The sequence below is a fragment of the Alexandromys fortis genome, unplaced genomic scaffold (assembly GCF_014885135.2).
Source record: "Alexandromys fortis isolate MF-2015 unplaced genomic scaffold, M_Fortis_MF-2015_v1.1 scaffold_16, whole genome shotgun sequence".
In the NCBI taxonomy this organism is placed as follows: domain Eukaryota; kingdom Metazoa; phylum Chordata; class Mammalia; order Rodentia; family Cricetidae; genus Alexandromys; species Alexandromys fortis.
This window is the reverse complement of record NW_026067893.1, coordinates 12,061,849-12,077,247: the sequence shown is the minus strand read 5'-3', so window position 1 is coordinate 12,077,247 and position 15,399 is coordinate 12,061,849. Positions and strand designations below refer to the sequence as shown.

Genomic DNA, 15,399 nt, shown 5'->3' with positions numbered 1-15,399 from the left:
GACTGCCACCTTGGAGCCAGCAAGAAAATTACCCTGAACGTCTCGGCCTCTTCGCCCACCAGCCCGGCAATGGCCGACAGCGGCAGCACGGGCCCGTGAATGAGATTCTTGGTCAGTGAGGTGGGGAACAGGAGGTCTGTTTCACTGGCCAGCGACCCGTCTTCCAGAGGTAGCTTGACCAACCTGGAGATAAAGGAGACATCGAAACAAATGGAGCAACGGAAACCGATTTCGGGTGGAGGCTGCGTTATCAGCGTGAGGTGGGGAAGGTGTTCTGCCACAGAGACATGCAAGAAGGTAAGGGCCAAGAAACAGGTTTCAAAATACCTGCCGTAAAGTGACGGGTTATGTGTAGTTAAAAATGAAGTGCATGGGGATTATTGAGATGACCCCAAGTTACTGTGTGAGGCAGGAACTGTAAACTTCAATGTTTGGGGGCTGGGCGCACATCTGGGAGCTGAAATAAACATACATATATAGTCGGAATCCAGCTGCTACCTCGCAATGTCTGATGATAAAAATCCATCTTGTAGTTGATCCTATGTCTGTTTTCAGCCCATGATGTATTATCAAAGAGGGTTTAGAGAATTTATGGGATTAAACCAGAGGCTTCTTGGTAGTGGTCTATGAGCGGTGACCTCCTTTGGAGAACGGTCACATAAACAGAGAACACTGCCTGGGTGTGGGACTGAGAGCATCTGGGCCCTGCCGGTCCTCTTAGGTGTCCCCTACTTCATTGGTATATGAAGAAGTCACAGCAGTCAATGCTCAGAAACACAGCGGAACGTTCGAGGGACTCGCAGGAAGAAAGGGTGTAAGAAGTCAGGTGCCTATCCTGATGCAGCTCTGGTGGACGTCACCTGCTCTATTAGGAGACAGAGTGTGACCAATGGCTGGAGACTGGTCTATTCTCTAGGCCCTTGTGAAAACAACTTTGAGGGAGAAAATGCGCTAATCACAACTCTTAGATGCCTCCAGTGTGAACAATTGGCTTTTTTTCTTTTCCAGTTCTTTTCTGACTCCACATGTTACCGAGGGTTGTTTTTCAAAAATTGCAGTTTCAAGAGTATATCTCTATATACCTCCCCAGCATCCCTTGATCTTCACTGAAAACGGTCAACCCCGTGGTGGTGTGGGACTCTGAACTCTATGCACCAAACATCCGTCATCAGCTGTCACTATTTGGTCCAGGACATCCTGAGACACATTTCTTTTTAAATGAGTAACTCCCATGACTCTACGCTGTGGGCGCTGGCTCGAATAACATGGCTGACCGTATACTGCACTCTGCATGCTTCCTACAGCCAACAAATGCTGATTTTAGAGTCTTTAGTAGAGTACCAAATCAATGGGAACAAAAGTCACTGGGGTCCTTTCTTAGATAATAGTAACATTTAAAAACATTCACTTGAAGGCCACAGAACAGGTGAATGACTCTTCTGCAGCTAAACTGTCCCACTCCCTAGATTCTGTTCCACTGATCAGCCCTCCAACCTCATCACCAGCCCCAAGGCCAGGCCCTGTTTCCAACCATGAGGTACTTCCCAACAGGCCACACCAGTCAGAAGAACAGAGACTCCCTGCTGTAACAAAGGCCAAGCTAACCCCAGAAAGTCAGCTCCTAACTTGATCAGAAGTCACACCAACTACCAGAAATCCATGTCACAAAGACTAGAAAACCAAAGAGGAAACAGAAACCAAGGAACAATACACATATCAACAAAGAAAAACGCAGAAAGCAGTACCTGGATCTATAACACCCAAACCCAGATGCCTAAGTGCCAGTATAAGAATGCAATCAACAACAGCCAGAGTAATATGGCACCAACAGACTCCAGCTATCCTGGATATTCCAGCTCAGCTGAACCACAAGAAAAAGACCTTAAAAACAACATTATGATAGTGACAGAGGTCCTTAAAGAGGGAAAATAAAAACTCTGTTAAAGAAATTGAGGAAAAGACAACCAAAAATTTGGAGGGAATCAATAAATCCCTTAAAGAACACCAAGAAAAAAGCAAATGGGTGATAGAAAACTATTCAACCTAAAAACCGAAATAAAAGCAGGGAAAAAATAACCCACAAATTGAGGAACTTCTGGAACTGGGAAATCTGGGTAAGTGAACAGGAGCTACAGACACAAGCATTGCCAACAGAATACAACTCCTTCATCATGAAAGTCTTGGAGGGATCAGGGACACAAAGAACATACCTAAACATAATAAAGACAACTTTCAGAAGACAACAGGCAACATCAAATTAAATGAGAGAAGCCCAAAGCAATTCCATTAAAATCAGGAACAAGATAGGGCTGTCCATTCTCTCCATAGCTATTCAATAGAGCATTCAAAGTTCTAGCTGGAGCAATAAGTCAACTGAAGGAGATCAAGAGGATACAAATTGAAAAGGAAGAAGTCAAAGTATTGCTACTTGCAGATGATATGATAGTATACACAAGTGACCCCCAAAATTCTACCAGAGCACTCCTCCAGCTGAGGAACACCTTCAGTAAAGTGGCTGGATACAAGATTAACTTAAAAAAAAAAAAGTATGGGGGCTGGAGAGATGGCTTAGTGGTTAAGAGCTTTGCCTGCTCTTCCAAAGGTCCTGAGTTCAATTCCCAGCAACCACATGGTGACTCACAACCATCTGTAATAAGGTCTGGTGCCCTCTTTTGGTCTGCACGAATACATGTAGACAAAATATTATATACATAATAAATAAATAAATAAATATTTTTCAAAAAGAAACTGTGCTCAGTTATCAGAGCACCATTAAAAAAAGTAGCCCTCCTATATACAAATGACAAATGAGCTGAGAAAGAAATCAGGGAAACACCACCCTTTATTATAGCCATGAAAAATCTGAAATATCTTGGGGCAACTCTAGCTACACTCAAGCAAGTGAAAGAACTGTGTTATAAAAACTTCAAGTCTTTGAAGAAGGAAATTGAAGAAGATATGAGAAAATGGAAAGATCTCCTATGCTCATGGATCAGTAGGCTTCACATAATAAAAATGGTATCCTATCAAAAACAATCTACAGATTTAATGCAATTCCCATCAAAATTTCAACAAAATTCTGATGTGGGATGTCCCTCTGTATGCTGTGAATATGTTTTATTACCAGTGGTTAATAAAGAAGCTGCTTTGGCCTATAGCAGGTCAGAATACAGCTAGGCAGGAAAGCCAAACTAAATATAGGGAGAAAGAAGGCAGAGTCAGGGAGATGCCATCAGTCTCCAGAGAAGCAAGATAAGAGGTAACAAGCCACAATCCTTGTGGTTAAATATAGAATAATAGAAATAGGTTAATTTAAGTTATAAGAGCTAGTTAATGATAAGCCTGAGCTAATAAGCCAAACAGTTTGTAATTAATATTAAGCCTCAGAGTGATCATTTTAAAAGTGGCTATGGGACTGGGCAGGAGAAGAAACCTCCAGTTATACAATTCTTTACAGATCTTGAAAGAACAGTACTCAACTTCAAAAGGAAAGACCAAACAAGCAAGCAAAAAAACAAACAAGCCAGAATAGTTAAAACAATCCTATACAACAAAAGAACTGGAGGTATCACTATTCTTGATTTTAAGCTGTACTTCAGAGATATAGTAGTAAAAGCCACATGGTATTGGCATAAAAACAGACACACTGATCAATAGAGTTGAATTGGAGATCCAGATGTCAATCCACACACCTATGGACACTTGATTTTTGATAAAGAATCCAGAAATGTACAATGGAAAAAAGAAAGCATCTTCTACAAATGGTGCTAGTCTAACTGGATAATGGTGTGTAGAAGAATGTAAATAGATCCATAACTACCATCCTGTACAAAACTCAAGTCCAAGGATCAAAGACCTCAATATAGAAACCAGAAACACTGAGCCGGATAGAAGAGAAAGTGGGGAACAGTGTAGTAGTGTCTGTTATTTGTATTTTAATAAATAAATCTTTCCTGAAGATCAGAGGCAAGTTCAGGTAATGGTGACACACACCTTTAATCCCAGGATTTGGGGAAACAGAGGCAGAACTCTGTGAGTTCAAAGCTACCCTGGGCTACACAAGATCAATGTAGAAACAAATCCAGGTGGTGGTGGCCTATAGCTTTAATTTTAGTACTAGGGTGTCATGCCTTTAATCCCAGCACTAGAGGGAAGATAAAATGGGAGGAGAGAGAGTCTTAAATGACTTAGTCTGCAATCAGCCAACATTGGTAGAGGTAAGACTTCTCTAGTGGCTTGGCTGCTTAGCTTTTCTGGTTTTCAGGTTGAACCCCAATTCTGTCTTTAGTTTTTATTATTCATGCTACAAAACAGCTTTGAACACACTGACACAGGAGACAACTTACTGAACAGAATATCAATAGCACAGGTACTAAGATAAACAATTAATAAATGGGATCTCATGAAATTGAAAAGCTTCTGTAAGGCAAAGGACACTGTCTAATAGGACAAAATGGCAGATCACAGAATGGGAAAGATTTTCAACTCCACATTTGACAGATGTGGATGGCTGATATCCAAAATATATAAAGAATTCAGGAAACTAGACATGAACAAACTAAATAATACAACTAAAAATGGGGTACATATCTAAACAGAAAATTCTCAACAGAAGAAACTCAAATGGCCAAGAAACACTTAAAGAAATATTTAACGTCCTTAACCATCAGGGAAATACAAATCAAAATGACTTTGAGATTACATCTTACACCTGTCAGAATGGATAAAGTCAAAAACACAGGTGACAGCTTATGCTTGAGAGGATATGGAACAGTATGGGGGGGGGTCACTGACTCTTTTGCCTACTCATGGGACCCTTTTACTCCCTCTGTGTTGCCTCTTGAAGACTTGGTTTGATAGCATGTAGTTGGCATTATAGTGACGTGACATGCCGTGTTTGGATGATGTCCCTGGGGGGCCTGCTGTTTTCTGAGGGGAGACAGAGGAGTGGTGAAGGAAGGCTGGAGGAAGGGAGGGGGTAGAGAAGGGAGGGGGAACTGTCATAGGGGTGTAATATATGAGAGATAAATTTAAAAATATATTAATTTGAGTAAATCAAATTTTGCAAAATTAATCATGCTGGAAAAAACTCTTAGAGGACTTAGGAAGTCAAAGAGAATCTGAAGTGTGAGCAGGCACTCCAAGCTTATTACAGATGCCGAGTACTGTTGTAATTTATAATAAGCTGTGTGTGTGTGTGTGTGTGTGTGTGTGTGTGTGGCCATGCTTGTGAGTATTGTTTGAAGCCACTTAATTCATCAAAGAGGCCCAGGGATGGCTGTGAACGCAAATGAAGACCACGTGGTTGTGGAACAGCATGGGCCCCTACCTCATCTTGAAGTGATGGTCCTGGTTACTTCTCTCAATGGTCCACACGCTCACTATGCTTGAACTTGACAAACACATTTGACGCCAGTTCATGGGGTTGAAGGACATCTGGCTCACGTCCACTCCAGGATGTGACTTCTTGCACAAGATGACACTGGATTCCCAGTTCCTTAGAGGGAAGCAGCATTCGAGGAAAAATTAGTTTGTTTTAATTTTATGTCTGGGAAAAATCTTATTATAAGACAACTTACATCAACTGAAGCATAATTTGTGGTATAATTTATATAGCCTATGACGCAAACCAAAAATTTTTAAATGACTATATTTAAATGAATCCTCTAAGAAATGAAATACTATGTATGTCTAATATTGCACGATTGTACCAGGTCCTCACTGATGACAGCAGATCATTTACTGGAGTTTTAAAAAATCTTTCTAAAATCAAGCACTTGATTTGCACATTTGAGAAAATAGCCTCAAATCCTGCCAGCTAGGTCCTTTGCTAGAGGGGTGGAAAACAGAAACACACCAACGTGTGGAGGTTGCTTCAGCCTCGGGGCAAGCAGAGCAGGGATTAGAAAACAGACCTGGTGTTTCCTGAACTTGCCTTGCTCCCTTGTGCCCCTGCCTTCAAGGCTTCCCATCCCAGCCCAACCCCTTGCCCATCACAGCTAGAATCTTGCTGGAATCCCTGGCTCCCTCAATCCTTAGTCTTCTTTCCTCAGGCAGCTGGCAAACTTGTCAAGCCTGGGTGGATACAACCAGAAGCCCGAGTAATCAAATCAGATGCAGTTGTTAGGGTTGGTCCCTAATTTAAAAATCACTGAGGTCTTTCTAAAAGTGGGGGCATTGTGAGACAGACACATGGGGAGAATGCCCTGTGTGCTGAGTGTGAATGAAGGCAGAGAGTGGGGTGGTGTGTCTGCAGGCCAAGGAACATCAGAATTGCCATTAAGGCAGCAGTGGGAACTGCCCAGGCACAGATGCCCAGGCACAGATGCCCAGGGACAGATGCCCAGGCACAGAGCAGATTCACTTACTGCCCTCAGAAGGCACCAAGCCACCCCGCAGCCAGAGCTTGGGATTCTGGTCTCCAGAACTTGAGACAATGAATTTCTGTGGCTTAAGTCATCTGCTTTGTGGTGTTTGTTACAGCGATCTCCGAAGACAAATATGAAGGTCTATTTAAATACCCTTTCCCTTCCCAAGAGTCCTTCGCTGATGCCCCCTCCACTCTTGGGTTAGATGCTCCTGTGTACCTAAGATTACTGGAGGCTGTGAAATATTTCAGCCTCTCCGGGCTTAAACTCTACCCCGCCACTTAACAAGTAGCTTGCATCAAGGCTTGCATCAGCCCAAATATAAACTGTATAATTTATATGTGAACAGTTCAGTATACACCACTAGTTACACCTCAGTAAGTCCGGGAGTGGGAAGGAGAGAAGGGGGGGGGGCGAGAGAGAGAGAGAGAGAGAGAGAGAGAGAGAGAGAGAGAGAGGCACTAAGAATCAAACTCAGGGCCTGAATCATGATTGAAAATATTCTACCAATGAATTACATCACCAGTCTTCAATAGTGTGCACCCTCCCTTCCTTTCCTCCTGTTCCCCCATCTCTTTCTTTCTCATCCCTCTCAAAGGTTTTATACTCTAGAGCAGGAGCCCAGTTGGCCCAAAACTGTGTAGCCAAGGCTAGCCTCCTGTCTCACCCTCTCAGGTGCTGGAATGACAGATGCCAACTGACACAGGAGGCTCAGCTTTTGGTGGCTCAGTCATTCAGAGCACTGGATGCTCCTTCAGGGGATCTAGGTTCGATTCTCAGAACCCAGGTACACATAAAAGGCCCACTAAAATAAACTAGTAGAGGAAAATAAAACGGCACGTGAATTCAATTTGGCTCTCTGAAGAGGGAATCTTAGATGCTTCAGGTAGAAATGCTGGTGTCCAACACTGGCCTTAATCATCCCAGGAACACTTTGCCCTTCTCATTAAACAAAACAAAACAAACAAAAACCAAATCCCAACTCCCTGGAGAGGTTTCTGTCATAGATGGAAGAGAATGAATCTACAAAGTCGGCTACGTGAAAAGGCCCAGCACAACACAGCTGAGTCTAACCTACAGGTGTCTCTGCCCAGCTGGTCAACGTGGTAGAATGTTCCACCCTGGGCATACCTTGCTAGTAACACCATGAACTGCTAACTTTAAGATGAACTCGAGTACACAGACTATCCTAATTTCAACACAGGCAGAAAACATGCTAATAACTCAGAAAAACCACTTGCTTTAGGGAAAGATGAAACTTATATACCTTGAGTCATTGCTTCATCTGGATAAGGAAATAATACATGAGGAGGTTTGAAAGAAAATGGCTCCCAAAGGGAGTGGCGTTATTAGGGGGTGTGGCTTTGTTGGAGTAGGTGTGGTCTTGTTGGAGGAAGTGTGTCTCTGTGGGGGTGGACTTTGATGTCTCTTTTCTCAAGCTTCCCTCAGCATGACAGTCGACTTCCTGTGGCCTTCTGATCAAGATGTAGCCAGCACCATGTTTGCCTGCATGCCACTGTGCTCCCTGTCATGATGATAAAGGACTGAACCTCTGAAACTATAAGCCATCACCTCAATTAAATATTTTCTTTGCAAGAGTTGCCATGGCCATGGTGTCTCTTTGTAGCTATAAAAAGCCCCGAGACACTGCGCATGTCACTAAAAAGGGAAAGATGTAATTCAGGTCTAAGACACTGCGCATGTCAGTGCATAGGGAAGGATGGTAATTCAGGTTTAAGACACTGCACGTGTCAGTGCAATTTTTATCCTGACAAATTTCATACCTGAGTATAAAGATGATATTAAATCATGTGACTAGGATGTTCATTCTTCCCAGCTTCCCTTGTCTGGGATTTTCGTGAGTGTTCCCTTTGGCTCCAGTGAAGCCGGGGGAAGATGGCTGTGTGGGGTACTGACTTACCAGAGGGCCAGCTCAAACTCGGGAAGAGACGAGTAACTGGCCAGGTAGGTGCCACAGTAGCTGAAGCAAAGCAAAGTGTAGTCCAGGAGGATGTTCCCTAAAATACAAAACCCAGGACAAGAACTTGACTGTGGCATCCAGATGAACTCACAGCCTCACACAAAGTGTCCCTTTCCTAGTGATTTGCATGTTTGTCCTTTGTCACGAAGTGTGTGGCCTCCTGGCCACCTCAAATTGCAAACAGAAAGCTCAGGGCGAAGTTAAGAACCATTTTCCATGCTTTTGTTGGAGATAGCTTTGTCTTGTTTTCTTTCAAACAGGGTCTTCTATGTCTTTGAAATTAGCTTCAAATTCATAATGCCTCTGCCTCTGTCTCCCAAGTGCGAGGATTATATAGACTTTTTCTACCACATCCAGTAAAATCCATTTTTATTAAGACCATTAGGTCACTCACTGTCTTTAGACTTTGGTGTAGTACTGAGTGGGAAACTACACCACAGTGTCCCAGCCTGATGTGAAATGAATGACCCTTAACGTCTCATAAATGTGAGACCTTGGGATTAGAACCCCAGAAGGGTTCTATCAGTTTATGCTCCCGCTGCCAGCAAGCAAGAGGCTACCGATTTCTCCACACTCTGACTGGCTCCAAAAACACTGGACTCCACTGACACAAACACAGCCCTGGATTTACACCACACTACAACTCTCCCCAGGGCTGCCGCCGCCTATGTCGTGTGCTCGCGCTTGTGTATGTGGCTGAGCACGCCTGTCTGAGGCCACCTGGCTGAGTCGCTTTCTCTCTTCCCTCTTCTACACGGGTGCTGCAGTTGAATCTGCTCAGTAAGGCTTATCAAGCAAGATCTTTTAATCTGCTGAGTCATTTTGCTGGCCCTAGGCCACACTTTAAAAAAAAAAAAAAACAAATTTGAGCCAGATCAGTTTAATTTCTGATTTGTGATCTGTCTGAGAAAGTGCCTTGTCATTCGTCCAGTCTTTCTCTGCTTCCTAAACGGTGTGAGGATATCCGGTTATTTTCCCACCTATTTTCCTCATTCTGTTACTTGCATGCTAATTTTTGTGATCTCTCTGATGTCTTACTTTTGTTAGTAAATATGTCAATCATTTTAAAATCCTTGACCTGAAATAGAGTATTCTACCATATTTTCTACTGCTTCTCAAATGAGCTTGCTTCTGCTGAATCCTGTTTCCACGGGATATGTTATAAGGAGCAGGAAGTCTGTCTTGACATGTTAGTTCAAACAGTCAGTTCTTCTGACGTCACTGCTGAACAATCCACACCCCTGGGAGTGTGGGTTTCTTCACTATTGACGTCACTTTTCCGGATCTAGCCCTCTCCCCAGCTCCATTGACCTGGGGTCCCGCAGGAACTGCACTGATCTGGGGTCCCGCAGGTATACCACTCTCCTAATTCCCTAAGCTTTTCAATGTCACAAAGACCTTCTGCCTTGCTACCTCCTTCTTTTATGTGTTTCAGAAACACTTTGGTATTATTTAAGGACTCCCTACTCTCTAAAATAATGAGCCTATGAGTGCCTTTCTGTGACAAATATTAGAAAATATTTATTTATAATAATAATGATTTCTATCCTGGAATATGTCCCCACGGAGTCATATACTTAAATATATATTGCATAACTACTTAATACATATTTAAGTCTGGGTCCCTGACATGTCTTTGAATTATTTCTAAGTATTGGTTAGATCTTCTGGTTGATACTGAATTACCCTGATGATAATGGGTATCTTTGATGATTTGTTTTTATTGTGAATTCTTCTAGGGATATGCAATATGAATGTTGTCTACTGGTTTGAATGAATGCCTGATTGCTTGCCCAGGGCTGGAGACATACAGTTAAATGGAGGTAAACGGAGGGCATCTTTTCATTTGTTTTTGAGACAGTTTCTCTGTATAACAACCCTGGCTGTTCTGGAGCTCACTTTGTAGACCTGGCTGGCCTCAAGCTCACAGAGATCCACCTGCCTCTGCCTCCTGAGTGCTGACATGAAAAGCATGCGCTGCCTTGCCTGGCAAGCTGGGAGCATTTAAACACGAAGTGTGGCTACAGTCCACATAAACAGTTCCTAATTTATGATTGGATTATGTCTTCCAGAGGCTGTGGGGATATACAGCAGGTGACAACTAGGACTCAGCAGGTCAACCCACCAGACAAGTGACTCTCTGTGGGGGAGCCCCAGTAGGCAAAGTCTGTGGGGTCATGCAAACCAGTTGCTCCTGTCTGTAATTTCTCTCATGTGGTACTTCATTTCTTCCTAAGAACTTCATTCCTTCCCTAATAACAGCTATGGGTATTTTCCCATTGCTTGTGTGTTTAATCTCATGTATGTATTCCATCTATTTGGGCACACACATAGCTGTGGATGGTCAGGAAGATGATTTCTGCTTAAATGTAATTTTGATGAATAGAAATATTACTAGGATATTTTTCATTACTCTGACATAGGAAAGTGATAATATTCTCAATCACAAAGACAGTTACTTAAGATTTCAGAAAAAAATTCAAAGCAAACTGCTTGCCCCTAGAGAGAAATACATAGAATTTTACAAGTTTCCAACACAAGAAAATGATAGGTGACCTAGGATTTTAATATATCAGTTTCCTTAATTTAATCATTGTACATTACTTCCATATAAGGAGAAGTTGCATATGAGTCTACGCCCACATATATTTATTATCTATATTTAAAATAAGCATATTCACAAAGTTAAGGTATACCTTATCAATTAAAAACTTTTAGACCATCATAAATTTAAGAAGTTGGATGATAGGGCATCTCTTAGGTATATCCCCAAAAGTGGTATTGCTGAGTCCAGGGGTAGGTTGATCCTGAATTTCCTGAAAAACCGCCACACTGCTTTCCAAAGTGGTTGCATAAGTTTGCATTTCCACCAGCAATGGATGACTGTACCCCTTATTCCACAACCTCTCCAGCAAAGGCTATCAGAGGTCAATTTCCCAGGTGTTTGTTGCTGATTCAAGGTCAGGCTTGAGGCAACTTTGGTAGACATACACACCTCATGCAGGAATGGACTTTCTGCCCATACTCCCTATCACTGAAGGTCCAGCCAACTAACTGTTATCATTAAGTCTTGAATTTCAATGTCATTTTCTGTCTGGTAACCTTCACCAACTTAGAACTATGTGCATGACCAAGTGTAGCTCACTGGACGGTCAGTGTGACCTCCCTAGCCTGAGAAAAACTGTGTGACTTATCTTGTGTTATGAGAGTGGGTTGGGTCCTGAAAATATAACATGTAATTGTCCAGAGTCTGGCTGTGAGGAGAGGAAGCTGTGTTGAGCTATGCACGGAGATGCTGGAACAAGACAAGAGCAGTGCAGGGTGTGAATGAGGGGTGTGTGCTGAAAGGGAGATGGGAGAAGATGTGCGAAGGTATGTAGTTACGTGGAGAAAGCGTGGAGAATGCATGTAGAATGTAACTGTGTGGAGACAAGGAAGATGAAGCTGTAGATGTCACTGTGTAGAGATGTGTGGCCATGCAGGAGAGATGTATGTATATAAAGAGAGATATGTAACTGAATATGTAAAGAATGTAGCTGTGTGGAGACAGAGATTCTCAGAAGGGATTATTCAAGATGAAGTCAAAGAGAAAGCTACTGTCAGAAAGTGCCGGAGTTTCCTTATTGTACTCTCAGATAGAAAAGTCTAGCCCTCACCGCATTCGTGCATTTTTCTGCATCCCTTGGAGCTGACTGGCACCCCAGTTAATAGCAGCCTTCATTAAAGTGTCTTAATCTGTGAAGAACACAGACTGATTTCTCTAGAAATAACACACAAACTACAGCGACCGTGCCTGACTTGACCCAAACACCTGTGTGACCCACGTGGTTCTGAAACCAAGGCTCCGCCAAAGATAAGCTTTCTGATTGTTCTGCATGTGGACTTTTCATTGTTAGTTTGGGGCAAGGTCTCGTTTTTAGCTCAGGGTGGTTTTAGGCTCTGGATCCTTCTTCCTCAGTCTCCAAAAGTCTGGGTTACATGTGCGTGTAATCACAACACTCAGACTCAGGTTGTGTTAAATGGGGGCAGGTATCAGATAGAGATTCCTGGAGATGCACAGCAAGCTCAGTCCATGGAGGCCAGCTGTATCTGTGAATGATTTAACAGTAATACAAAAATAATAGGTAACCAATGGACAAGTGCTTGGTGTGTGTGTGTGCACGCGAGCGTGTGTGCACACACACATTCCCTTAGAATCACCATAAACTTAACAGCAAACACCACATTTAGCCCTATTTTGTGGTTAAGAACACTGGGGTTTAGACGCATCTTTATTAGTTATACAAGTGCCAGTTCATGTTAGAACTCTAGTAAATCACCAGGAAAGAAGAAGAAACGCTGTCCTGGAAAAGTCAGTTCTCTAACCCAGTGTTTCTCACAGTTTAAAACGCACACAAAACACCTGAGAAGGATTGTTAAAGCTAAGCTGTTGGTTTGGTAGGTCTGGGGTGGGAGCCGATCTGTGTGTTTTTGAGGGAGTGGCTGTTTCTTTTTAACTTGCCCAGGCTGCCTCCTGCTCATGGGCTCCAAGAAGCCTTCCTTCTCAGCCTTTAAGTTTCTGGGTGCACAGGTGTGTGTCAACATAGCAAGCTGTTTCTGCCCTTTGGAGTAGTTTCTGAGGCTGCAACGGTGTTAGCAGGAAGCACAGCACACTGTGAATCAGAAGGCGATTGCCGACTCCATGAAACCTGCGGTAATCAGCTTGACTGCTTCTATTTAAAACAGCCCGTTCACAATATAAATAAACTACCTTCATTCATAAAAACTAGATTTGCTCACAGAAAAACATTCTTCAGTTGCCAGGTGTGTCAGGTGTGTGCTACACCCTTCAATCCCAGCTCTCAGCGAGTGGAGGCAGGTGGCTTTCTGAGCTTGAGGCCAGCCTGGTCTACAGAACAAGTCCCAGGACAGCTAGGGCTACACACAGAGAAACCCTGTCTCCAATGAAAACATAAACAAAACTCCTTCAGTTCCAGGGGTGGGAGGGCGTTGCGGGGAGGGTCTCCCAGATACCTTTTAACTTGTTTTTTCTGGACAGTGCAGGAAAGCTGTAGATGTAGATAATGGGTTTTAATCTGCGGTCTGAGAAAGCGACGACTTCACCAGGAACGTTAGTTGCCACGATGCCCACAATTCCGTTGATACACTGGAGCACAGTCTTCTTCTTGGTTTCAAGGTTAATGAATATTACGTAGTTCCCAGAAGGGTAGCAGATGGTGTGGTCGTTGACGAAATGGACGTTCTGACTCGGGAATCCTTGCACCCATCTTTGAGAAAAGAGAACTCGCCATCAGTGTAATACTTTTGTGTTTCCTTTTTAAACACAACAACTAGAAACACATCGGTTCCGTTTTTAACCCCTTTCTGTTCCCATTGCTCAGATAGCCACACATGTTCGCTATGAAACCAATGAGTCAATGAATAATAGAAATTTAAAGATCAGTAGGTCTTGGGCCGGTGAGATGCTCTGTAGGTGAAGGAGCTTGGAGAAAACAACGTAGCTGGGCTCTTTTCTGTTAATTTAGTTAAAAGAGTGAAACAACAACAACAAACAATCAAAACTCAACTAAGCAGGGACTGGAGAGGAAGATGGCTCAGTGGTTAAGACCATTGGCTGCTCTTCCAGAGGACCTGGGTTCAATTCCCAGCACCTACATAGCAACTCACAACTGACATCCTCACAAGGAAATACATACAGGCAAAACACCAATGTTCATAAAAAAAAAGTTTTAAAAAGTCAACTAGACAAATTAAAAAACAAAACAAAACCCTTTGAGTGGAACAGCACACTATATGGTTGGAAACCACATCAACTGCTTCGCAGTTTACACGTATGAAGAGTATATGTTGCCCTGTTTCAGACTTTAGATACAGATAAACACGGGAAACAAAAGGATATGAAATCTATGCCAACGAAAGGCTTAGAACCTACATGAAAGGCACATGTTAGGTGAAGTTTGTGTGGTAAGTACATAGTGAAAGGAATGCCTAAGATAAGGAAAATTTCATTTTATTTAGATATTATGGTGGCAAGGGAGTGAAGCGCACAGGTTTCCTGAGACCCTCAGGAAAGGGAAGCGCACAGCAGTGAAGGAGTGAATCGCGAGCAGCACCCAGAACGTGGAAGAAAAGTCTTGTCATATGACTCTTTCAGATTTCCAATGCACATAAATCCGGAGTGGGGGGGCGAGGGAGGAGTAGGGATCGATCCGCCCTCAGCTGATGAAAATCGCCTAAGACGATGCAGGAGCCATGGGTCTCAAAGTGCAGAAAATACCGAGGCGGGAAGAGGGCGCAGAAACAAAGGGAGGAGGAAAAGAAATCCTGGGCAAACAAGGGAGGGACCCTGTAGCGGGAAACCAAGGGGCGATCATCCAGTGGGGGTTCCAAGGGGGTCGCACAAAGGAAGCTGCCAGAGGTTGGGGAGGGGAGAAGCAGAGCGAGTCTGCAGGGGGTCCGAGGGGTGGGGGGTCGCGACAGATTTCCCTGCACCCCGCCCCGCGCGGCCGCGATGTCGCACCTCACCGACAGGGAGGCGTTGGTGAAGTGCGTGGAGGCATCTTCGCGCTCCCGGCCTTGCGCCATGGCCACTCTCGGGTCACTCCGGGCCGCGGCCGGCCGTTACTCCGGGGTCCTGCCAGGTCGGGCTTCGGCGCCCGCCCAGACGCCACTGTTTACACCGGTATCCCGGAGACCGGGAGCCCCGCGCCCATTGGCTGGCGGGCCACGCCTATAGGGGGAAGCGAGCAGCGGGGACCCTTGGACTTGCAGGCTGCAGAAGCTGTGCCCCGCCACAGTTTCTTGTAAAAAACGGCTCTTGGTTTTGCATGCTGACCTGGCCACATTGCTTCTAGCGACACGCCTGGAAATATTTATTTACTTATTTCCCTCACTGACTGAGCCCACTTTCCACCCAGAGGAAAGTGAGAAACAGGAACTTGCCTAAGTGCCTAAGTGCCAAGGTCTCAATGGTCCTGTAACATTTCACGTGTCCCCTCGGATAGCACAAGTCGTCAAAAGTAATCAGGCCAATGACAGGCCAGGCTCTTC

At 43.9% G+C, this 15,399-nt stretch overlaps 1 protein-coding gene across 1 annotated transcript in view; it reads right to left on the bottom strand.

Annotated features, from left to right (window-relative positions):
- Cfap43 (cilia and flagella associated protein 43) overlaps positions 1-15,008 on the bottom strand; it is a 78,898-nt gene extending 63,890 nt beyond the window's left edge. Inside the window, exons 1-5 of the mRNA XM_050145873.1 lie at positions 14,870-15,008; positions 13,363-13,616; positions 8,290-8,386; positions 5,330-5,497; positions 33-183 (exon numbers count right to left, since the gene is read on the bottom strand). Coding sequence (XP_050001830.1) covers positions 33-183; positions 5,330-5,497; positions 8,290-8,386; positions 13,363-13,616; positions 14,870-14,934 — 735 coding nt within the window. The 5' untranslated portion in view covers positions 14,935-15,008. The remainder of the gene's footprint in view (positions 1-32; positions 184-5,329; positions 5,498-8,289; positions 8,387-13,362; positions 13,617-14,869) is intronic.
- Between the last annotated feature and the right edge of the window lie 391 nt (positions 15,009-15,399).